The sequence below is a fragment of the Desmodus rotundus genome, chromosome 4, assembly GCF_022682495.2.
Source record: "Desmodus rotundus isolate HL8 chromosome 4, HLdesRot8A.1, whole genome shotgun sequence".
Classification (NCBI taxonomy): domain Eukaryota; kingdom Metazoa; phylum Chordata; class Mammalia; order Chiroptera; family Phyllostomidae; genus Desmodus; species Desmodus rotundus.
Genome location: NC_071390.1, coordinates 4,718,739 through 4,743,840, shown reverse-complemented (window position 1 = coordinate 4,743,840; position 25,102 = coordinate 4,718,739). Strand labels below are relative to the sequence as shown.

Below are 25,102 nucleotides of genomic sequence, written 5' to 3'. Positions count from 1 at the left end.
GTCATGCAATTTTATCTGTTTCAGTGTTACTTTGTTAATTGTAAGGGTGACTCTTCAACCTTTCTTTTTTCACCTGTGCTAATTAAGAGCCGTGGATAATTAGCAGTTTTAAGCTGCTTTTCTCCCTTAGCAAGAATGATAGAATTGACTTTGATCTTATGATACTTTAGCTGGATAACATACTAATCTGTGTTATTCATAGTTTGAGAAGGTTATGTGTTTAAGATACTTGGTTTGTGTTCTTTTCTTTCCCTTGAGTCTTTACCTGTTGGTTCCTTTTCTAAACTGATGGTGATGACTGGCTGGAATGAAACATTTCTATTAGCAGCTTTGCTATTTTAACCTTCTTCCCTTTTAAAGCAAACCTCTTTATCTTCTGCCTATCTCTTACATTCCATCAAATCCTGAGAGAGCTAAGGTTTTTCTTTGGGGATTTACCTCCTGTGTCTATGAAAATCAAAAAGGAAAAGTATAGTTACTCAGTATGAAATCTTCACATGCATCTTTTGAAAAATTTATAAGTGGAAGTGCACTTTTATTTTGGGGGCGTATTTTCAGAGGTGGAATTACGTAGTTTTTGTATTAATAACCATGTCCTAATTATTTATAGCTTCCTGCTCGACATAACTCACTTCAAGAAGTGCACAATGTCAGAACGTGGACTTAAGTGGGCTTGTGAATACTGTACGTACGAAAACTGGCCGTCCGCAATCAAGTGCACTATGTGTCGCGCCCAGAGGCCTAGTGGAACTATCATCACTGAAGATCCCTTCAAAAGCGGTTCAAGTGATGTCGGGCGAGATTGGGATCCTTCTAGCACTGAAGGAGGAAGCAGTCCTTTGATATGCCCAGACTCTAGTGCAAGACCAAGGGTTAAGTCTTCGTACAGCATGGAAAATGCAAATAAATGGTCGTGCCACATGTGCACGTATTTGAACTGGCCACGAGCAATCAGATGTACCCAGTGCTTATCCCAGCGTCGGACCAGGAGTCCCACAGAATCTCCTCAATCCTCAGGATCTGGTTCAAGACCAGTTGCTTTTTCTGTTGATCCTTGCGAGGAATACAATGACAGAAATAAACTGAACACAAGGACCCAGCACTGGACTTGTTCTATTTGCACGTATGAAAACTGGGCCAAGGCTAAAAAATGTGTTGTTTGTGATCATCCCAGACCTAATAATATTGAAGCAATAGAGTTGGCAGAGACTGAAGAGGCTTCTTCAATAATAAATGAGCAAGACAGAGCTCGCTGGAGGGGAAGCTGCAGCAGTGGTAATAGCCAAAGAAGATCACCTCCTGCTACGAAACGAGACTCTGAAGTGAAAATGGATTTTCAGAGGATTGAATTGGCTGGTGCTGTTGGCAGCAAGGAGGAACTTGAAGTGGACTTTAAAAAACTAAAGCAAATTAAAAACAGGATGAAAAAGACTGATTGGCTCTTCCTCAATGCTTGTGTGGGTAAGTTTCTGCATTTTATTGAATGGGATGGGAAAAGATACTGAAATGACTTGAAAGGTATATGCAGGATCATTATTACTTAGCATTTAGTTCATTTACCATGATAGTATGCTGTATTTGTGATCTCGTTACAGCTTTGTTCTGAATTGCTTCCATTTCATTGTGTATGTCTCTGCATCAGTAGGGAGAAACACTTTTAAGTTAAAGCAAAGTTTTTTTACACATCAGTAGTAAAATACATACCTGGAGTTTAAAACTGCTACTCTGTTTACTGTAACAAGATGTGACCGAGGAACCCCAGCTGCTGCTTCAGTGTTTGTAAACAGCGTGAGCATCTTGTGACGATAGAGGCTTTAGTCAGATGTTAAAAATATCACAAAAATGTGTGACTCCAAGGAGTCCAACAAACACAATACCGACCTTGAAAACACTGGTGTTAACCGAACATGAATGGCATGTAGTAAATAATGCGAACTTTATGAAACTGATTTCACAAGGGCTCCCGATTCTATAGGTGCTTTGTGATTTCAGTGCTTTTCTAAGGAGGCTCTGGATGTTGGTCCCAGTTACTGGTCAGAGCTGTTCAAGGACAGACATGTGAATTAGTTATTTATGATCTAATTCCCAAAAGCAATTATTTGACTCTTCCGTATTTTCTTTTTTTTTGAGTAGGTTAGCTATTTGGATTTGGTGATTTCGGTTTTTTGGGTGGAGTGCTTACTTTGACATTTAGTTTTGTAAAGGGAATGTTGAGTGACTACTAAAGGTAAATATGTGGAACTGTGGCTTAGCTGTATATATGTATTTTCCCAGTATTTCTTTTGTTTATCCCCCTGAATATAGCCCCAAGAATATGGAAGACATAGCTATGTGAACCTGCAAGTCCTAAGAGGAGATTCTAAGAAACCTGAATTTTTAATTTTTGCTTTATCTTGGCAAAAAGGATGTCTCAGCAGACGAGCTCTCCGAACACCAGGCACAGCAGGCACTTAGTAACTGTTAGTTCAGTCACTGCTGTCCTGAGGACTGCCTCCGAAAGCGCCCTGAGCCCTCTTTGGTCTGTGTTGTCCCATTTTGCCCCACTGTTTTCTCATTTGTCCATTGCTCTCAGAGAGATGCAAGGGAGGGAGGCCAGAAAGAGAGAAACATTGATGCGAGAGAGAAGCATCCATTGGTTGCCTCCTGTAGGTGCCTGGACCGGAAGCTACAGGATGATGCTCCAACCAGCTGAGCCTCACCAGCCAGGCCTGTGGTTTCCTTTTTCCTCCCTCAATTGGGGTAGCACTTACCATGTGGTTGTCTTTTTTCTTTTTATAAGGAGATATGAAAGGGTGTTATTTATTACGACTTTTTCTAGTTGAGGTCAAATTCACATGACCAAACCCACCGTCTTGGGAAGTGAACAATTCAGTGGCATTTACTGCATTCACAGTGTTATACAGCCACCACCTCTATCTGGTTCCGAAGTACTTTCATCACCCTGAAGGGAAACCCTGTACCCATTAAGCAGTTACTTCATATCTGCCCTCCAGGAACCGGCAGTCTGCTTGCTTTCTCTGTGGGTTTATCTATTCTGGACATTCCATATAAATGCAGTCTTTCATGATGTGACCTTTTGTATCTAGGCATGATTGTCTGTGTCCTTTGGAACACCCTTAAAATCATTTTTGCAAGCAGTAGTGTACTGTGCACATGTTTGCTACAAGGTGGTGTTACAGTGTGTGTAAGTTTATAGGTGGAAATGATCTACCTCGCAGTGATTCTTCTTTTGGGTCATAGAATTCTTTAGGAATCAGGTTCATTGTTTCTTTAAGTTCAGGGTTAAGAACTACTTTGAAATGTTTTCTTTCCTTGAAACACACACCAATCAGTATTACTGTTTTGTTGAAAGATTTTATTTATTCATTTTTAGAGAGAGGGGAAGAAAAGGAGAAAGAGAGGGAGAGAAATATCAATGTGTGGTTGCCTCTTGCGCACCCCATACTAGGGACTTGGCCTGCAACCCAGGCACGTGCACTGACTGGGAATCGAACTGGTAACCCTCTGGTTCACAGGCCAGCTCTCAATTCACTGAGCCACACCAGTCAGGGCTACTTGGTCTTTATGGCTATTATTTCTTGTCTTTATGACTACTCTGACTACTTGGTGCTACCTTTTTTTTCTTTCCTCTTTTGAACAACCATCCTTATGCCTCTTCAAAATTCTAAGAGCTGTTAGTTTATTTTAAAAGTGGAACAAAAACTCCTACCAGCAGGTCTAATATTGGATTTGGTCTTGTTTTATTCACAAAACAGTTTCTTTGTCATTAAGTTCCTGTTCCCACCCACTCTTGAGTTTCTAGGTTCACAGGGCCAAGGATTGGTTGTGCTTGATTTTTGGTAATGTGGATTCTGTCTTTTCTATCAGCAAATATTTTTACTGTTCACTACACTGTGAACAGTAAATATGGTTTCGAATTGTTGTACAAAAAAGATTATGGCCCTTTATTAGGTAGTCATGTCTTGATCTCTGGAATATGCTAAAAAATATTTTTTCTCGTTTATATTTTGTTGGGTTAATTAACAGAAGTCCACATTTACTGAAAATTAATCTTTATGTCTCCTTTTCTGCCTACCTTACGTTGTCCAGATTTCATTAGATATGTTATCATATGGCTTGGTGATGTTACGATTTTTAAAAAGTTATTTCAGCAGTCCCTTTGGCAACACATATACTAAAAAAATTCTCCAAAGTATGTACACTAAATATAAAATAAATACTTATTTTAAACTTACACTAAGTATCAGATGTGAGAAATGTGAAATTGGAGGGAAAACCCTCAACCTCGGAGGTCCAGCTTTGTAACTGGTAAAATGGGAATGGGGGGATTGAGTTGTTGAGAAGGCAGAAGTAAACTAGAGCCTCAGCAGTGTTGAGTGAGGATCTTGAACATGACTGTTGGGTGTAAGTTTCACATCAGTCACATTATCTTATGTGGTGAGAGGGCGTGGGGGATAGTGTTGCCAAAACCTGACCTCGGGGTGGGAGCTTCGATGGTGTAGTGCCAGGTATTTTTCTGGGAGGTCGTGTTAATGCTAATCATAGACTACTTTTCACTGGGTAGATGATAATGTCCCTAGAGAGTAGGGCAGCACTACTTAACCCCATTTTAGTTCTATTGTATTGAGTCGGTTGCCCTTTAAAAAAAGGAACATTTAAATTTGTGACCCAAGTTGATTCCTTGAAATGACTATGTGCCAGGAACAGTGGATGAAGAAGACCAAATATTTATTTATTTATTTATTATAAAGCAATACCACAGAGTTTTTTTCCTGCTTCATATGGTTGAAAGTACTGTTACTGGAACTTCTTTTTTTTTAATTTTTAGAGAGAGGGGGAGGGAGGGAGAAAGAGAGGGAAACATTGATGTAAGAGAGAAACATCAATCACCTCTTGTACGTACCTTGACTGGGGACTGAACCTACAACCTAGGCATGTGCTCTGAGTGGGAATCGAACCAGTGACCTTTAGCGTTGTGGGAGGGTGCTCAACCAACTGAGCCACACTGACAGAGCTCTGGGACTTTTTAATAACTTTTGATACCTGTGAATATTCATGTTCTCAATCCTGTCTTTTTTAAAGTCAGCTAGATGAATATGCCTATATGAAGCTGACTGCTGTGTCCCAAGGTCGTCTGTCACCCACTGCTGTTTCCCAGCATTCCATGGGTAGGCCACAGTGTTTGGACTAGAGTTTTACTGTGGAATTTCTGTAGTATTTGGTCTGTTTTCTTTGCTTGTGTTTGCCTATTTTCAAGGTGGTATACCATAGCTGTTTGGACAGTTTTCCATCCTTAGAATTTTTTCTGCTCTATGGAATTGCTCTGCGATAATTACCACTTCTGAGAGGCACTGGCCCAGGAGCAGACCTATGTTCCAATGTTTAATTTTTGGAGATCATCTCTTGGGAGTTTAGAGAGGAAGCTAATGAAATTGTTCACTGTTCCAATAGATCAAAGTTATGTTTATTTTGTATTTTTTGAAAAGGACTTTAAATTTTAGTTTTCAATTATGTTTACATTCAACGTTATTTTGTATTAGTTTCAGGTGTACAGATTAGTGGTTAGACAATTACATACTTTACAAAGTGTACCTTTCAATATTTGTAGTACCCAACTGGTTAAGTTATAGTTATTATTATTATATTTTTAGTGCTAGATTGATTCTAGGATACTAATGGGCCATTTTGTTTGATTATGAACTTGACTTTATATTGATAACAGATTGAGTGTTCTCCTGAAAGTTGCTCTTCTCTTTAGTACCCTTTTTTTCCCATAAAATGCTGCTTTACATACGCATACAAGCCTAAAGAAAAGGTCTTGAGTCTTAGACAATGAAAACCATGAAGTTTTAAATAATATTTAAAAAAAGATTTTATTTATTTTTAGGCAGAGGAGAAAGGAGGGAGAGAAAGAGCGGGAGAGAAATATCAGTGTGTGGTTGCCTCTTGTGTGCCCCCAACTGGGGACCTGGCCTGCAACCCAGGCAGGTACCCTGACTGGGAATCAAACCGGCGACCCTTTGGTTCTCAGACCAGCGCTAAATCCACTGAGCCATACCAGCCAGGACTAAATAATATTTTTTAAAACAAAAATGGTTTGAGTTAAGATATTTTATTAAAAACTTTTAAGAGAGTCAAAATATACACCAACTGCTGCAGCACCCCTCTGGCACTGCCTCCATGAAAGGAACACGGCGCTGGCGTGCCGGTGACACCTGTCTGTCCTCGGGGGGCTGTGTGGTGCTCTCACTGGGGACGTGTGTGGCTGCGAAATGCTATCTGTCCCCTCCACACGCGTCCTCCTCACTGGTGCATCTCCTTTCTTATCCAAAGCAGTTGATGTCACAGGTAATAGAATTGTTTTTACCACCATGAAAGGAGTATTATCTGCAGATACAGTTTGGTTTCTAAGGATTTCCTGTTGTAATTTTTGGAACTCTGCTTATAAAGTAGCATTTTATGTCAAGAATTTTAAGTGAATTGTGATAATTCTCAGCAATATAAAGATGCTAATCCAGGGAATACACCCACATTTTCTTTCCCATGGCCAGCTCAGTATGGCTTTTGAAAGTTCTTTGAGACACCTGAGATAATAGAAGTTTCCAGGAACAGGTGTGTCAAGGCAAAGGGACAGCAGTGGCAGAAATGGAAGGCCAGCAGTGTTCCTCTCACTTGGGACAGAACTCCTGGTTTTAGACAGGACGGACTACAAGGCCTGCCAGCTAACAGCGCTGCTGCCTCCTGTTGCCCAGAAAGGTGGTACGTCTGGTGATCCCGGATTACATGATACTGACGTTCGAATATAATCATCAGTTTAGTAAAGGCCTTCGTTTCTGGAGGACTTTATTGTTTACCATAAAATAACTTAAAACATTATTGAATTATAGACGTGGCTGAAAAATCAAGCAGTGTAGATAGAAGAGTTTATGAAGAAAAGCAAGTGTTTTTTCTTTTAGCCACCTTCAATCCTGCTACGCAGAGGCAACCATTTTTTCCCCTCCACCAGCCTTTTATTCTGAAAAGTTTCAAAACCTGTAGAAAAGTTACAAGTGTGATACATGGAACAGCACATACCTGTGACCTACACTTTTACAGTCGGTACTGCTTTGCCACTTTGCTGTCTCCCATCGTCTCCGTCTTTCTGTGTGAGTTTTTCCCGTGCCCTTGGAGAGCTTAGCTGCAGATGCCATGGCATTTGCCATTTGCAGACGTCATTCAGCGTGCATGTCCTAAAAACAAACACATTTTCTCTACATAACCATACAATATAATTATTCAGAAAAACTTAGTATTCAGAGTCCATGCTCATTTTCACCAGTACTTAACACTGGTAGCTATTTCCCCAACCCCATCCAGTCGAGGGCTACAGTATGATTCAGTTGTTTTAGCTCCTCAGTTGCTTCTTAACAATGCCTCAGGTGTTTGTTCTTTTTTTAAATTTACTCTTTCATGACATTAACATATTTAAAGAGTCCAGGCATTATTTCATAGAACATCCTCAATTTGGATGTTGTTACATAAAACTTAAACATTTTATCTTTTTGGAGAGAGGACGGAATGCTACATTGGTGTTACTTGGACACCATTTCTAATATCTCTGAATAATGCTCTTGTATCGTTTTTTCCTTTTTTAAAAATTTGATTGTGAGGAAGTATAGGTAACAAACTTTGCTGTCCTGACCATGGACGTGTGTGGTGCAGGGGCACGCTAAGGATCTTCACGCAGTGTGCACCTGCGGCCGCCATCCATCTCCAGACTTTTTCTCGTCTTGCAGAACTAGAGCTTTATCCAGGAACACTAACGCCCCACCCTCTTCCCCCAGCCCCTGGGAACCACCGTTCTACTTTCTGTCTCCGAGAAACTAACTTTCTAGGTACCTTGTGTGAGCGGAAGCGTGCAGTATGTGTCCTTCGTGACCGGCTGTTTGGTTTGGTGTGACGGCTGCAGGGTTCATCCGTGTTGCGGCAGGTGTCAGAACGCCCTCTTTAAGGCTGAATTATACTCCTTTGGATGTAAGGGGGAGCAGAGCTACCACCCCCAAATATGCCTTTTTTTCTTGGTTTGGGATATTAGTTATTTTAAGCTGGTTATTTTTAAGAAACTGAAGACTCAGCATGCATGAGCATGAATGCATGAAAGGATTTGGATAGAGGGACCTGCTCCAGCTCGGAGCATGGCAGGTAAAACTGTAGTTTAACATGGATCAAAGTCCTCCGCGCTCCATTGCTAACGTCGGCCCAGCAAACATTTGTTTCTCTGACGTTCGCTTTTCCACCCCCATGTGAGTTGCCCTCCTCACCCTGTGCAGTCCCAAACGGTAACCCACTTTCTCCTTAGTTGAACTGCCTGATTTGTCCTCCCGCTCCATATTCTTCTGGAACTCCTCTCCCCCAGTGTACATAACAGAATTGAATTTGGCTCTTTTCTTCTGTTAATCTGTTATGTCAATTTGATTAGTAGGCCGGCCAGAACTAAGAGTGAAAACAGGAAAATTTCCCCTGCTCCACATATGTATATACCACATTTTATCCATTTATCTGTTGATGGACATACTGTTATTTCTTGTTTCATCAACTTTAGACATTATGTACTCACTTCCTGTAATAGTATGTGAAAGTTCAGCTCATTTTTAAATAATAGAAGCAGAGCATATTCATTGTAAAGTATTTCAGAGATAAGAAAAGCTATGAAAAAAATAAAAATGTGTATTTTCAGTTTATCTTATTTAAAAAAAATTATTAATTTATTTTTAGACTGGGGAAGGGAGGGAGAAAGAGACGTCAGTGTGTGGCTGCCCTGACGTGCCCCCAGGTGGGGACCTGGCCCTTACCCAGGCATGCACCCTGACTGGGAATCGCACTGGAGACCCTTTGGTTCACAGGCTGGCACTCAGTCCGCTGAGCCACACCAGCCAGGGCACATCTCACATTCTTTATGTCATTGAAATTGTATTGTACTTACTTGTTGAACTTTACATTTTGAATTAAAATGTTTTCATGTTTTGAGAATGAATGTGTAATACAACATTGAGTTGCTGTACTTTAAGTTAACCAATCCCATATTATTAGCCTTTTGAGTTATTTGAAAATTTTTTATTCTGGTAGTGTTTTGATGACCAAAATTGTCACATATGTAACAGTTTTCTTAGGTTTCCAGAAACGGAAATGTGTGGAAGGCACTTCTCGCACATGGGTGGGTTACTGCCTGAAGGGCTGTGCCAGCCCGCCCCTTCTCAGCGTAGGGGCGCCCGGTGTGGCCTTGCCTTCCCCGAGGTGGACGATTAAGGGAGGCGCGCTGTCTCATTCAGTCATTTGTAGGGTTTTCTGTGAATTGTGGATCCATGTTCTCTCCTTTTTCCTTTGTGATTTTATAAAGTTACATGAAGTCTGTATAAATACAAATAATATGTATTTAAAAAAATATATACCAGTCATATTTGTTGGAAATATTCTTTCTCCATTTTTTGGTGAAGGAAGTTATGCTAATAACTTTTTTTTGTTTGTTTTACATACTTTTTGGATTGAACTAAGGATTATTTTTCTAAAAAATTTTCAGGAATGTGATTTAACTCAATTCTTTCCCCATTGATTTGGGCTTTTCTATTATATATAAAATGGTTCCTTACTTTGATTTTTTAAACAGCAGTTTCACACATTTGCTTAAATAATTATGACTTTATTAGACATTTAAAAACCTGATAAGGCAAATGCCCATCCTACCCCACCCTCCCATTGCTTTTCACAGTTCTTGGTTTCTCCCTTTCCCGTGACTGGCTGTTCACCTGTTCGTTCGTGCACTCGGATACAAGCCCTGGCTCTCAGCGGGCTGTGGGCTGGGCGCAGCCTGCAGCCTGGCTTGGGAGGGGGCGCGGCGCCAGAGGCCAGCAGGCAGTTTAGGAGCAAATTGCCCCAATCCAGGTGAGAGGCTATAGTCTTGATCTGGGGGGAGGCGGTGGAGGTGAAAGGAGGGGCTGGAGTTGAGAGAGACTGGAAAGGTAGGACGGTCTGAACTGGGACGAGTGGGTAATGGGGTGGAGGAGAGGCCTTAACAAAGACGTCATCCAGGTGTTTGGTCTGGACACTTGGGTCGGTTTGCAGTATCGTCGCTCCCAGACATGGGAGCCAGGGGGTTCAGTTTTGGACGTGATGGCTGATGGGTTGTTAGACGTACACACCTGAAACTTTGGGGGGAAGTCTGCCACTCAGCTTGTTTGGGTACTGTGAGGCCGGGAGTTTGCTGAAGCTGGGGGACCTTCTCTTACAGGGGCAAATGACAGGCACTTTCTCGTGTTGTGCTTACATCTGGGGGCCTCATCCAGATGGACTGAGTCGCTGTTTAACATTTCTTCTGATTTGGTGGTTATGTCTTCACTATCAGAGTATTTTGGCTACAAGAACACTTTTGTGGATTTAATGTGAACAATATGAAGTGACGCTCTGTCATGAGGCGATTTCCTTTTAAGCTCCCTGTCCCCACCTGCTTTTACGTGTTCATTTACCCCATATTTTCTCACTTCGAAGAGAGAGTAGGCTAGACTACTCTGTTGCTCCATGCCTACTACCTAAAATGGTATACTTCCAAAAAGTCTAAAATTTGGTTTCAAATTCAGCCAGGATAACTTGGCAGTGTGGCAGAAGGAACTTTTACTTGAAGTCAGAAAAACTTTCGGGATTTGATTTCAGTGGGGAATGTGGTGTTGATCTACACCATTATATATGACCAGCACCCTAGGTTTTTACAAACCGTGGTATCCATCCCCTCAGTTTTCTGTGTGTTCGCGGTGTTTTAAGTGACCTTTGTAATTCGAACTCCTCTTTAACCCATTGACATTTGCCCTCATCTCCGAGCACCTTCCCGAAGATAGCTCTGTGGCGCATTTCTGTGAGCCGAGCCCGCATGCTTTCAGCCTGGTTCTTCCTGCGTGGGAGTGCCAGCTTTCCTAGGAAGGTGCCAAGCAGTTCAGGTCCTGTTTTCGATGATTTTGGGAATTTATGTTTCCACAGCAGTTGGGTTCTTAACAGCCTCATCAAAGAGGAGGTAGGGTCTCCAACGGATAAGCTGTGTTTAGCACAGTTTGTCATGGTTAATAATAGAACACCCAAAAGCCTTAAATGAGAGACTACTTTGACTTCCCTGTCATTGAATCTTATTTTTAAAAGAGGGTGTTTTCATAATGGACTGGATTTATTAAATGAGTTGAACAGAAGCCCATCTTGATATAGTACAGATTACGTTAATTTAAGGATTTATTTCCAATTGTGATTTTCATCTCTTGGCTTTTTGAAAAGGTTATTGTTCTGTAGCCCTATCCTAGGAATAGAAATGGTAGATTTTAACTTGTTGCCGTTTATTGTACGAAAAATAAATCTAGAGGTGATTTGTTTTGTCTACTCAGACTATTTTGGGATTGCTATTTTGGGAGTTGTGCCTACTTGAAGAGACACTTAAAAATATTGGTCATATTATTTAAAAAGCAGCTCACGTTTAAGTATTGAAAGAGATTGCTGTAAATAGGTAAACCAAGTTTGTGATTGAACTATAGCCAAATGGTTAGGAGTATACAGAAAAGGTACTCCACAGTGGTATAATTTCCTTTTTAACATGCAAACCCAGTTGAATGAATTAAACTCTGAGGGAGGAAGAAACTAACTGGAGAGCTGCATCTCTCTGCCGACCGTGGGAAAGGGCCTTCTGAACACTACCACTTAAAGCTAACTTTTCTCTTCAAGGGCTCCTGAAATTGTGCAAGCCGACTCCAGGTCCACCCTGACCCCACAGCATAAAGCATGCTGTGATGTCACAGCTACCATAGAACTCCAGGGTAGTGTTGAGCTGGCCCATGTGGGCTCAGGTAAGTCCTGGCTTTTTTTTTAACCATTTGGCATTCTTTTCAAAGTTAGTTACCATTATGATTTTATGTCATTAAAGAAAATAAGGCAAAACTTTGAAAACTGTGCCATATATGGGGGAAAAAAATAAGTCTGTTTTCTGAACATCTATAAGCCAGCTCCATATTCTAACCAACGGAGTTCCATAGTAGCTGTGAAGTCCCCAGTGAGACGTCCCCAGGGAGTCGTGACCTGTGGCTTCAAACTGCAGGGGTTGGCAAAAGTAGACGGCAGATGTTCGTGTGGAAAATACAATAATTAAAAAATTAATACATGAGTGAACTGTTTTGTGTACTCACCACTATAAACCTACTTTTTTTGCACACCCTGTGTGTTAAATTCTCCCGGTCTAGCTTAGATAAGAATATGACTTTATTAGTTTATGGTTTGTAATACATAATACAGTATCTATCATTTAGACTCAGGTCTTCATGTTTTCAAAAGTATTCTAACCCCTTCCTCTATCTGTAATTACGCCCCACTCCTTGGTGAGTTGTGGGGGGTTTCATGTGGTCGCTTTGGAATGTGTGACGACACTGCAGGTTAGTTTTGTAACGCTAATCTTCCAGAGTGCCTTTGTCTGTCCTTGTATTTGCCTTCATAGCGTGAATGAGGAAGGGATGGACTGTGCAAAACCATTTTTAAGAGAACAATGCCATTGTGAGGTATCGGTAATCTAGAAAGCATGTGTACCTCATCTCCTTTGCTCCTGCTGGAACTTTTCTGGTGGTTTTTCCTGGTCTCTTACATTGAGTGAGATTTTACCATTGACATTTATTTACTGTTTTTTGCCACCTGCCAACTCTTTGACTTTCCTTTTATTCCCTAATGTTAAAGAGTGGTAGAAATGCAGCGACACATGAATAACTCAAAGATGTTTTGTATGTTGTTTTGCATGTAATCTGATGCTTCCCCCCGCCTTCCAGTAGAAAACATGTGGTAGCTAAAACTTGAAATTATCAGAATGTGGGCCGAATCCTTTTCAACACCACGTATACTGGTGAAACCTCTCTGTCAAGACACTGTCTACACTTTAGTCAGAAGCTCTGCTTGAACAAGATGTAATGATGATATATCAAACATGTGGACAGTTCAGTCCTGGCTGGTGTGGCTCAGTGGATTGAGTGCCGGCCTGCAAACCAAAGGGTCGCTGGTTCGATTCCCAGTCAGGTTATGTGCCTGGGTTGTGGACCAGGTCCCCAGTTAGGGGCACTCGAGAGGCAGACACACATTGATGGTTCTCTCCCTCTCTTTCTCCCTCCCTTCCCCGTCTCTAAAAATAAATAAATAAAATCTGTAAAAAAAAAATGTGGACAGTTCAGTGATACTTTCATGACATTTTATTTGTGATAAATTTACTTATCTTTGTAGCTGAAAACTGTCAGTAACTAAACTATGAGCATTTAATTGTGGTTAATTAAAAGAATGGAATTATATATATTCCCTAAACATTAGATAATAAAGTGCTTTTATTTTAAATATTACTTTGTGCCTATACTTAAATTTATGTTTTTCATGTTCTGGGAAGTTTGGAGAATTTTATGCTGTGCTAATTGTATAGTATGTAATTGTATATATATTGTGTGTATATATATACACTATATATAGTAAAATACTACCTATATAAGCGCTACATACACAGTAGAGATACTATGTATACGTACGTATGTGTAGTATTTGTACTTTATGTTCAAACTGAAAACTGTATAAAAGGTGCGGTGATGCTGCACGCACCTGGGGAGGGAGCGCTGACCAGAGTGACGGGAACCTTGGCTGTCTGTCTCCCGAAGGAATGCTGCAATGCTGCGTGCACACAAGGCACTGGATTGGGGCGTGTTCGGCTCTAAAGCAGACACATGAGTTCACCACTTCTCATCTGTTCACTAAAATGTTTATTTTTAGAGAGTAGGGAAGGGAGGGAGGAAGAAAGGGAGAGAAACATCGATGTGAGAGAGAAACATTGATTGGTTGCCTTAGGTATGTGCCCTGAGGGGGGACCAAAGTCGAGACCCAGGCCTGTGCCCTGACCAGGAATAGAACCTGCGACCTTTTGCTGTGCAGGACAATGCCCAACCCACTTGGCTAGAGTTTAGTTTTTCTTTTTTTTAAAAAAAACATTTTATTTATTTAGTTTTTAGAGGGAGGGGAGAAAGAGAGGAAGAGAAACATTGATGTGTGAGAGATAAATACAGTGTGGAAGAGATACATGGATTGGTTGCCTCTCACATGCCCCCAAACAGGGACCTGGCCCACAACCCAGGTTTGTGCCCTGACTGGGCATTGAACTAGTGACCTTTTGGTTCACAGATAGTGACCTAGTCCACTGAACCGCACCAGCCAGGGCTAGAGTTCTTTTGTACTTGACTCCTTAACCATAGATTTTTTTTTTTTTTTAATCTCTAGTACTTTCCGTGTCTATTCTTAAGGCCTACCCTTTTGAGAAGATTCATCACCCGTGTCTCACACCACCCAGATTACAGTTAGCCCCGATGACCTCTCCAGGACACTCTGCCTCGTACGGGTGTGTTGACGCCCTTTATGTACCGGAGATGCAGGTTCCAGCTGTACTTAGGTGTTTCGGTTGAGGAATTTATCAGTGTACACTGCTGTGAAAATAAATATGCCTGTAAGGAGGCGTTTTCATCGTGCATTCTGAACCTGAGAATGTATGTGGCTGGGACAGAATCCAGACTTCCAGAAAGACTTTTTGACCCAGAGATTGAAAATGCTGGCCTTTTATCTCTCACAAATGTGATGAAAAAGGGCTGTTTTGAGTTTTAAGAATCACATTTTTACTGTCTTTGTGTTTTTCATATCGTTGCTCTGCATGTCATGGGCATTCAGTGATGTGGGAATTGAATGATCGTTTTAAAGCTTTGTTAGTTTTAATAACTGGGGGAAATCATTGCATTGTGCCAATTTCATACTCCAAGGAATAGCTAGACCTTAGTTATCGAATTCCTAATTCAAGATAGCAGTTAAACACACTTAAAAAATACATTGAGAATTATTTTTAGTCACTGTTAGCATTTTGCCTAGCAGACAGATTTTTACTGATGTAACTTAGGAAACACTTAAAATTATTTGGTTGGTCCTACAGTCTTGGTGTTTTGTTTTTAACCACTATTTGTGGTACATTTGAAGCTCATTTTTTTTTTGGCAAGGCTATTTGTTTATTGTCTACGATGTACTCTACTGTTTAGAAAATAGAATTACTGTCTTCGTGTAGCAGTAATTTGTGCTAAGATTAATAATGTAGTTCATTAATGGGAATGGAAAGTTCCTTACAGACTTGGAAAAGGTGATACTTGTTTTCTCTCTCCAACCACAGCTGCTTTGTAGTATTGTTTTAGCACCTTTTTATTCAAAATCATCTGGTTCAGGTTTTACTATATTAATAATTCTTAACGAGTATAAAAAAGACTTGTCTATGAGAGATTCATATTGCTGACTTTCACTTAACATTGAACATGGCTTTAATTTCCTTTAAATTGTTTCCAAGCTACCACAGTGTGGGAGGCCCTGCTTTTGTCTTGATTGAGCTTTCAGAACGCAGCGCACAGGGCGAAAGCGCCCAGTACCATGGGGAGCACTCCTCTGTCTCCTTGGTTTCCACGCAGTCGGCGCCAAAGCAAGATTTAGTGTCTTCTGCGAAGTCTAGTTTCTCATACTCGATTGTCGGTCTCTGATCCAATTAATATGCTTACAGTAGTGCTCCTGACCCCTTGAGAGCCCGGAGCCCGCGTTGAGGCGGAAGTAAGTGCCTGTGCCTAACAAGGCAGTCTCGTTCTGGAAAGAAATTACAGGGTGGGATGCACTGATTTTACCTATATTCTTCAGGACATTTGACTGATGCCCCAGGATCCAGGAAGCACAGAGAAGCATTTAGAGTTTAGAGTGAATGCTACAGGTTTATGCTTTTTGAAGAAAAATAGAATTAAACTCTTCTATCTTGACGCTTGTTTTAGGGGTCGTAGAAGGTGATTTAGCTGCTATAGAAGCATACAAGTCATCGGGAGGGGACATCGCCCGTCAGCTCACTGCAGATGAGGTGCGCTTGCTGAACCGGCCCTCTGCCTTTGACGTCGGCTACACGCTGGTCCACCTGGCCATCCGCTTCCAGAGGCAGGACATGCTAGCAATATTGCTCACGGAGGTGAGTGTGGCTTTTTGGGTTACGATCTTTTACATGACAGAAATGTGTTCTTTCGTTTTCATTTTTGATGTTACAGTTATTTTTGCTGAAACAGTTCTTAAATGTTTCAAATTCTTTCCTCCCCTTGAAAAAATTACCGCATTTTTTGGACTATAAGACATACCCCCCCAAATTTGGGAGGAAAATGGGGGTGCGTTTTATAGTCCAAATGTAGCTTACATTTACATTGGTGAAATATTATGTTATTTATGTTATTAAATATTTTACCACATTTTTTGCTTCAAAATTTTTCCCCTCTAAAACCTTGGTGCGTCTTATGGTCCGAAAAAAATACGGTGTGTTAAACTTAAGAGACTTAAACAGTATATAATTTTTAAGGGTATATGCTCTTAAAATAGGACATTTTGCTACAGTGTATCTGTTACTCATTCATTCCACTAACCAGCATTTGTTGAGTTCCCACTGTGCACTAGGCACTGTGCTAAAAAGGGATATGATTGTGAAGACATCAGCTCCTCCTTCACTGATTGCCAGAAAAGTAGAGAACTAAACAGGTGATTGGGCACCGCATGTGCTCTCCTAGATGTAAGGGCCAGGTGCTGGGGCAGTACTTGAGAACATGTTTTGAGATACCTTACCTTCTTACCTGGAACAGGTAGGTAGCCTTTTAGTTAACCATCTGAAGGAGGAGTAGGAGTTAGTCCCAGAAAGTGGATGGAGGAGGCTGGAGTTGAGGAAACCATTTATTCAGAGGTGAGGGTGGTGGTACTTCTGGTGAATTCAAGAACTTGCAGGTAGCTCAGCATGGCTGTGATGGCGATTGAGAACTGAGGGGGGAAGCGGGAGAGAGAAGCAGGGAACGGGTATGAGGGATCTTCTGCGCCAAGGATTTAGAAGATTATTCTGAGGGCAGTAAAAAGGCTTTAAAAAGTGCCCAGCAGAGGAACAGGGAAGTGACCAGATGAGATCGTGTTTTGGCAGCGGAGGATCGGAGAGGGGCAGGCTGGTTAGGAGAGATGGTGCGGTGAGGTCGGCCGGGACCCTGGCTGAGCAGGGCCAGCAGGGGCATGGGAGAGAAGTGGGCTGGTTGGGAGTGGCTGCATGAGTCCCGTAGTCAGGCTTGGTGGGTTGAGTGGGTAGGGGGTAGTAAGGTTAGGGATCGAAGTTGATTCTGAGGGTTCTGGTTTAGATAACTTAGGATGTTAAAAATGATAGAGGTTGCAAAGGAATTATTCAGGATGCAGCTATAATATCCAGGTGATTTTAAAAAATAGCAATAGGGTAAAATTGCAGTCGGCTCAGTTGTGGATTCAGATGTCAGTATACATCTTCTGTGTATGCCTGTGCACACTTACTTATTTGAATGTGCCAGTATTTGGGAGCCATTGCGCACAGAACATTTCAGGGGATTAGGAAGTTGGAAGGTGAGATGAAAGCATGACCAATAGGGCTACTTGCTGTGCTCGGTTTGGAGAGATTCCAGGGAATCCAGGGCACCTGAGAGCCTCCGAGGAAGGAGGGGAGTCTTGGGAGACAGCTGAGATGGAAGCAATGGCTTGGGTGGGCTTGGGTGGGCTCACCGAGCCTAAGGGAGGAGGACCCTGCCTGAGAGACAGCTGTGCGGTCAGAGGGGCCAAGTTCTGGGACGGGACAGAACAGTGGCAGTAGTTTCTGTAGAGTGTGAGGCCTGGCTGCGTTGGGGTGGTGCTGCCTGGTAGTGTTGTACATTGGAAGGGCTGGCACGTGGCGGATTATAGTTGCTGGTGGTGGTGAGAAACAGGATAGAGAAGGCAGCTGTCTTGAGGGAATCCCAGGTCCCCCTCCGGCGGCTGGGGGACTGTGAAAGGTTCTGGAGGGGCTGGTGTAAGTCCGCAGCCTCTTGTGAGCAAGCTGGGGAACAGCAGTGGGAGCATAACAGAATCCTAGTTAGTTATTTATTGCTGTTCCACAGATCACCTCAAAACTCCGCATCTGATGATAGCACACACCTGTTCCCAGTTTCTGAGGTTAAGGAATCTGGGAGCAGCTTAGCTGAGTGGCTGAAGGTCTCAGGAGGTGACTGTCAGACTGGTGGCCGTGGCTGCAGTTGTCCAAAGGCTCGACTGGGGCGGAGGATCAGGTTCTGGGCGACTGGCAGGAGGCTTCCTGTCCATGTCATCTGGGCCACTCCATAGGGCTGCTTTTGAAGTGGCAGCTGGGTTTACCAAGAGCAGGTGAGCTAGGAGGAGGGAGGGAAGGGTGTGGGAGAGTGGTCCAGATGGAAGCGGCAGTTAGTATGAATCGTAGTTTAGAATGCAGCTGTCGCCCTGTTCTGTGGGATGCATAGACCAACCCTGGTACAACATGGGAGCTGGGAGGGGCACTGTTCCAGGGAAAGAACAAAATGAGTAATGGAATTCAGTCTTGGTGAGGTAGGTGCTAAAAGGACAGACTAGCAGGGGCCAGTCAGGAGACTAGAAGGAGAGATTCTGAGTCTGGCTTACGTGAGGTGTGTCTGCAGAGAGCCACGTCCTCTAGGGTGAGAACAGGAGAACAGTAGATTCCGGGGGTGTGTATCTAGGGCAGGGGTTTCAGGTCATGGACCCTGTTGGCTGTAGTCTGGTGGAACCTGTGGACTCTTTTCAAAATATTTTTAAATGAATACAATAAAAATAAATAGGATTGCGAAGGAAATCAGTTACAGCGGATCCTTGAACAAGGCCGGGGCTAGGGGTGCTGACACCGCCCCTCCATGCAGTTGAAAATCCAAGTAGAACTTTGACGCCTCTAAAACTTACCTACTCACTGATAACGTAACAGTCGATTAGGACATTTTGTGTGTGATGTGTAGTATATTGTGTATTCTTACAGAATAGTAAGCTGGAGGAAAGAAAATGTTATTAAGAAAATCATAAAGAAAAGAGAATGAATGCATTTACAGTGCTTATTGAAGAAAATCTACCCTGGCTGGTGTAGCTTAGTGGATTGAGTGTGGGCCTGTGAACCAAAGGGTCCTGGTTCGATTCCCAGTCTAGGGGACATGCTTAGGTGGCCGGCTGGGCCCTCAGTAGGGGGTGTGCAAGAGGCAACCACACATTGATGTTTCTCTCCCTTTCTCGCTCCTTTCCTTGTTCTCCAAAAATAAATTAATAAAATCTTAAAAAAAAAATCTGCGTAGCAGTGGACCCCTGTTGTTCAAAGGTCAGCGGTGTATTGAAACCCACAGGGTCTGGCAGAAGTAACGCCATTGAGTGTGGTTGATAGTGTATGTGAGTGTCTCGCACGAGATGGACAGCAATTTGAACACTTCACCTAAAATGTCCTATGGTGTGCTTGAGTGTGGTAGTGTTATGTTACAGAATTCCATGCTTAGGGTTTTGTAATAAAAGATTTGGTATAGATTACCAGCCTGTAAAAAGGGGGCATTATTTGTGCTGGACCCTGTAGTTAGAAAAACTTAAATTTGTGATATATAAGAATATGAAATACAGGCAAGAGGTTAGTAAAAGTGGAGGATTTAGATTTAATTAAAATTGCTGTTCAAGTTCACAGCCCCTTCTCAATTTCATGGGCCCTAAGTTAAGAATGACTGGCTGCGAGGTGGTCGAAGGTCAGGAGGTTGAAAAGGCCTGCAGAGGAGTGGAGGCCTCCAGGGGCGTGTCCTGCCTGAGGAGGGCAGTGGGAGGGGAAGGCTGGGAGGCTGTTCACCAGCTCTGAGCTTTCTCTCGGAGTGTTCGCAGTTATTCGGGTCTCAGTCCAAGTTGTTTCGGAAAACTTTTGCCAGGTTTTTGGAAAGGGGCTGAGGGTTAGCAGATTGGAATAGCTAATTTTTAATTTACTTCTGGGATCCACTTTAACACTGGCATGAAACAGGCAATTATATTACGAAAATATGGAATATTTGGTTTTCTATCATCTGAGCGTCTTAGGGTTCATAGACTTAGATGTAGCGAGAGTCTCATTGTGACTGGTGCCCTGGCCAGTAACATTCAGTAGAACTGGGTTTCCACGTAGGGGGTTTAGAAAGGTGTGTCTGATGATTGTGTTGGGTGTGCAGGGTTTTTACTGTTTACTTACTTAATAGCAATGACAGTTAAGTTCCCCATCTATTATATAGATGACATTATCTGTAAAACTTACTCTTTGAGCAGCTTACTGGAAGATCTTCTCCAAAAGCGCCCTTGCGACTGGAAGCCTCCCTCCTGGAAGGCCGTCCCGGTAGCGGCTGCAGTCTGCAGGGGCAGCAGAGCACAGAGCTGTCTGGCTCACTCAGGTCGCACCGGACTCATTTCCTCTCCAGCAGATGCTCTCACCTTTGATTTCAGAATTCTCTGTACACGGGTGTCTCGAGCTCAACAGAAGGAATACGACTTAAATGTAATATTTTTGCGCATTTGTTGCTGCCCACCATGTAGAAAGGAGAGGAAAATTCTAGCCATCTCCTCGCCTCGCTTCTTCCCGGTGGTCACTGCACCAGTGCTCATGTCTCATCCCTTCCAGGGGCTGCACGGGAAGGTTTGTCGTCTGTCTACGCTGGAGCAGGCCAGATGCTGTGTGAAAAACTCAGAATTATAACAAATGGGAAGGGATTTGAAGTTGGCAGGAACTAACCCTTTAAAAATACCATGTTTTCTTTATTCCAGGCTAGGGTACCTGAAATATTCCTAACAGAGAGGGGAGTAGTGTTTTTTTTTTCTGTAAGCTGGAATTCCCTGCTTTTTAAGAATTTTTTTTTGGGGGGGGGGTAGGGGGCAAGATGGATAGTCCTATTTATTATTTAGGTTGTTTACTGGTCTCCCTCCCCGTCCTGCAATTTTATGTAAGTTTTCACTTGTGTGATGGGAAGAAATTCTTCAGTAGAGTCACTGAGTCAGAGGTAGGTAAACCGGCTGTTTTCCTGGGATGTTGTACTGATATATATGTCCACTGGTAAGGAAATAATACCCAACACCCAATGTATTTTAGAATTCACCACCTTGAGTTACTGGGAAATGTTGGTAATTTCTTTTAAATGCTACTGTGTTCTGCTTCTGTTGATGAGTGAGATGCAAAGGGCCTTTCCTTTTGTGTTTCAGGTGTCTCAGCAAGCAGCAAAGTGCATTCCAGCAATGGTGTGTCCTGAACTGACGGAGCAGATCCGACGAGAGATAGCTGCCTCTCTCCATCAGAGAAAGGGGGACTTTGCTTGCTATTTCCTAACTGACCTTGTAACATTTACATTGCCAGCAGGTAACTTTCCAACTTCAGTGGGAGAAGAAATTTCCACTTAGTATAGTGATTTTTTTGTGTCTAGTGAAAATGTTTCTGTTAGAAAGCGGATAACTGAGGTATTACATGTGCATCTGAAATCACGTGGCTCTTCTGTTTATAGTGGAAGTGACTAGTACACGAGCTGTTACTCTTGGTGGGCCTGGGAGGAAGATGGCAGCTCATGCTTGACTTCTTTGTGGGCCTCAGATATTTTAATAATCTGCCTAAGCCATTTATTTTTCCCTTTGGCTTTATTTTAAAATATTATCAGTCTCCTTTTTCTTTTCATGCTTATTATTTTGAAATTAGAAAGCTATTGGTTATCTGGCATATGGAGACAGTATTAGAATGTAGGCTTTTGATGGGTAGAATCAAGTTGTTTGAATCAAAGGTACTGGCATTCTTTTGAAAGTATCATTACTTTCTTTACTCATTATACATTGATTTCTACTATATTTATGAAGCAACTTTTCATTTTTCTATCCAGTGGTAATTGGGAAATGTCTTAGTTGGTTTTTATTAGTTGGGTTTGAATAAATGCACCAAACCCCAAAGTTTCTAAAATAAATCTTCTGTCTTGGTTCTGAGTGTTTTGAGCGTTTGTGTTCAGACGTGCACAGGAGCACTCACAAATGGTAAGAGGTGATGACCGAGCCTTTTGAAATCAGACAGATTTCACTGGAAACCCATTCTCTATATACGGGGCAGGGGTGGCAAAAGTAGGTGTCCAGTTGTGAGCACGTGGAACAGAGTTTTTTCTTGTGTTATTTCCTAGTTAATTATTGTGTTTGTTATTTGTATTATTTGTTGTCTTACTTTATATTCTTACGATTTATCCTTTAGGATGGCTGGTAATTTTAAGTTCAAATTCAGCAACCATTTTATTTTTTTCTTTTTTTAAAATATATTTTATTGATTATGCTATTACAGTTGTCCCATTTTTTCTCCCCTTTATTCCCCTCTGCCCTGCACCCCCCTCCCACCAGCATTCCCCCTCCTTAGTTCATGTCCATGGGTCATACATATAAGTTCTTTGGCTTCTCCATTTCCTATACTATTCTTAACCTCCGCCTGTGTATTTTCTACCTACCATTTATGCTCCTCATTCCTGTACCTTCCCCCCACCCCTGCTGATAACCCTCCATGTGATCTCCATTTCTGTGACTCTGTTCCTGTTCTAGTTGTTTGCTTTTGTTTTTGTTTTTTAAGTTCAGTTGTTAGTTGTTGAGTTTGTTGTCACTTTACTATTCATATTTTTGATTGTCTTCTTTTTCTTAGATAAGTCCCTTTAACATTTTGTATAATAAGGGCTTCGTGATGATGAACTCCTTTAACTTGACTTTACCTGGGAAGCACTTTATCTGCCCTTCCATTCTAAAGGATAGCTTTACTGGATAGAGTCATCTTGGGTGTAGGTCTCTGCTTTTCATGACTTTGAATACTTCTTTACAGCCCCTTCTTGCCTGCAAGGTTTATTTTTAGAAAAATCAGCTGATAGTCTTATGGGAACTCCTTTGTAGGGAAATGTCTTCTTTTCTCTTGCTGCTTCTAAGATTCTCTCATCTTTCATCTTGGGTAATGTAATTATGATGTGCCTTGGTGTGTGCTTCCTTGGGTCCAGCTTCTTTGGGGCTCTCTGAGCTTCCTGGACTTCCTGGAAGTCTATTTCCTTTGCCAGATTGGGGAAGTTCTCCTTAATTATGTTTTCAAATAAGTTTTCAATTTGTTGCTCTTCCTCGTCTCCTTCTGGTACCCCTGTGACTCGGATGTTGGAATGTTCGCAGTTGTTCTGGAGGTTCCTAAGCCTCTCCTCACTTTTTTGAATTTTTGCTTCTTCATTCTGTTCTGGTCAAATGTTTATCATGGCTGGTAATTTAACCTGTTTTTGCCCATCCTTGTATATAAGTTTTACCCTAAAACTTAAGTGATGATTAGATTTTTATTTTACCTTGAAAATAGCTTACAATATTTTTAAAAAACCATGTTTTAAAGGATAATGGTTCTTACCCAAATAGTAAACTGCATAGAGCATAGAGAATTTGAGGAAGATGATAAACTGATCGGTATGCCACAGTTAATGGTTTATTAACTTTTACAAGATTTTAAAGTCTGAAAGTAACAGGATTAAGCAGAGGCTGAGAGTGTGGGAAGAGAACAGATGAAAATTTGCATGTAATTATTATTGATTTAACTTGAATGTTAAATAACCTTATTTTTTTGTCCTTTGAGTTCATCTTTACTGAAATATAATTGACATAAAATTATCAGCTGTTTAAACTGTACATCACGGTGATTTGACGTGAGGCACGGGATCTCTTAAGATTCTTTTTCTTTGTAGATATTGAAGATTTGCCTCCAACAGTCCAAGAGAAATTATTCGATGAGGTGCTTGACAGAGATGTTCAAAAAGGTAGGCATGGTATTAATGAGTATAATTTACCTTTCATCGATTTCAGTAAACTTCCTGCTTTGTTTTATAGTAGTTCAGTTTGGTTTGGAGTAGTTTAGTGTATGGTCAACTTGTTTGATTTTTACTTCCAATTAGAAATGTAAAGTCCTTAAGAACAATGTATTCTGCTGTTAAAAATGCTCATTATGTTAATTGTATTTTAATAAAACTGGGGAAGAACGCACATTCACAGCTCTTAACTGATAGAGCAAGCAAATAAAGGTATAAAAGTTTTTAAAACTGGTTTTCACTTCCCATTCCAGAATGAGTATACTTCCATATTAAACATTTTTTAGAAAATAAATTGTAGGGAGAAGGGTTTTCAGGAACTACTATAAAGGACACATGGACAAAACCAAGGGGGAGGGTGGAAGCAGGGGAGGGAGGTGGGTTTGGCTGGGGTGGGGAGAAAATGCAGACCACTGTAATTGAGTAACAATAAAGTAATTAAAAAAAAAAAAGAAAAATTGTAAAGAGTTTAAAAGTTGAGTAAATTTATTCTTGAGCCACAAGATGTTTCAGCTATTCAAAAGGTTTATATTTCAATTGACAAATACATTTAGGTGTTTATTAGTAAATTACATAGAAACCTGTTAACATCTAGAGAATGGATTCTTCTCTCCACTGAATTGTTCCTAATTGCATGGGTGTGAAAATGAACATGCTATTTAAATTCCTCACGTAGAGTTAGAAGAAGAATCTCCAATTATAAACTGGTCCTTGGAATTGGCGACACGCTTGGATAGTCGGCTCTATGCACTTTGGAACCGGACTGCCGGGGACTGCTTACTTGACTCAGTGCTGCAAGCTACCTGGGGCATTTACGACAAGGACTCGGTGCTTCGGAAAGCCCTGCACGACAGCCTGCATGACTGTTCGCATTGGTGAGCTGGCCCCCCTTGCCTGCTTCCGTCCCCGGCGCAACTGCGGTGTCCATTCCCAGTGGCAGTGGGGCACCTTCCATTGTGACATTGCCTGTGGGAGCTGGGGAAGAAGAGCTTTGCTCTCGGACATTGAGACCCTGAGGCCATCTCAGTGGTTCTTACAGCTTTTTGCTGAGCTCTGTTTTGTGCCCTTTGCTGAGTGTGAAAGTAACAGTCCTGAGAGTGTGGGAAGAGAACAGATAGAAATTGGCATGTAATTAATTGTCGTGGTTTTAACTTGAATATCAGCCTTTTCTCTTTGTGTTCTTTTATTTCATCTTTATTCAGGTAATAATTATTTAAAGTAGAAATATTTAGTAGTAGTAGTCTTAAACATTAATAAGGTCTTATAATATCAAGTCTTTTTGTGGTTTATTCTAAGTATCAGCTCTAAATATGACATGTATAATAGGGTCTCAGCAAGAAACTGATGACATAATCATATCGGATAAATTG

General features: G+C 41.6%; 1 protein-coding gene across 2 annotated transcripts in view; it reads left to right on the top strand.

The window, feature by feature from the left end:
- ZRANB1 (zinc finger RANBP2-type containing 1) overlaps positions 1 to 25,102 on the top strand; it is a 50,097-nt gene that overhangs the window by 15,641 nt on the left and 9,354 nt on the right. For both annotated transcript variants that reach the window (XM_053922506.1, XM_053922507.2), the window contains 5 exons: positions 611 to 1,461; positions 15,858 to 16,045; positions 21,100 to 21,253; positions 23,613 to 23,684; positions 24,409 to 24,607. In XM_053922506.1, the coding sequence (XP_053778481.1) occupies positions 648 to 1,461; positions 15,858 to 16,045; positions 21,100 to 21,253; positions 23,613 to 23,684; positions 24,409 to 24,607 (1,427 nt within the window). In that variant the 5' untranslated portion in view covers positions 611 to 647. The remainder of the gene's footprint in view (positions 1 to 610; positions 1,462 to 15,857; positions 16,046 to 21,099; positions 21,254 to 23,612; positions 23,685 to 24,408; positions 24,608 to 25,102) is intronic.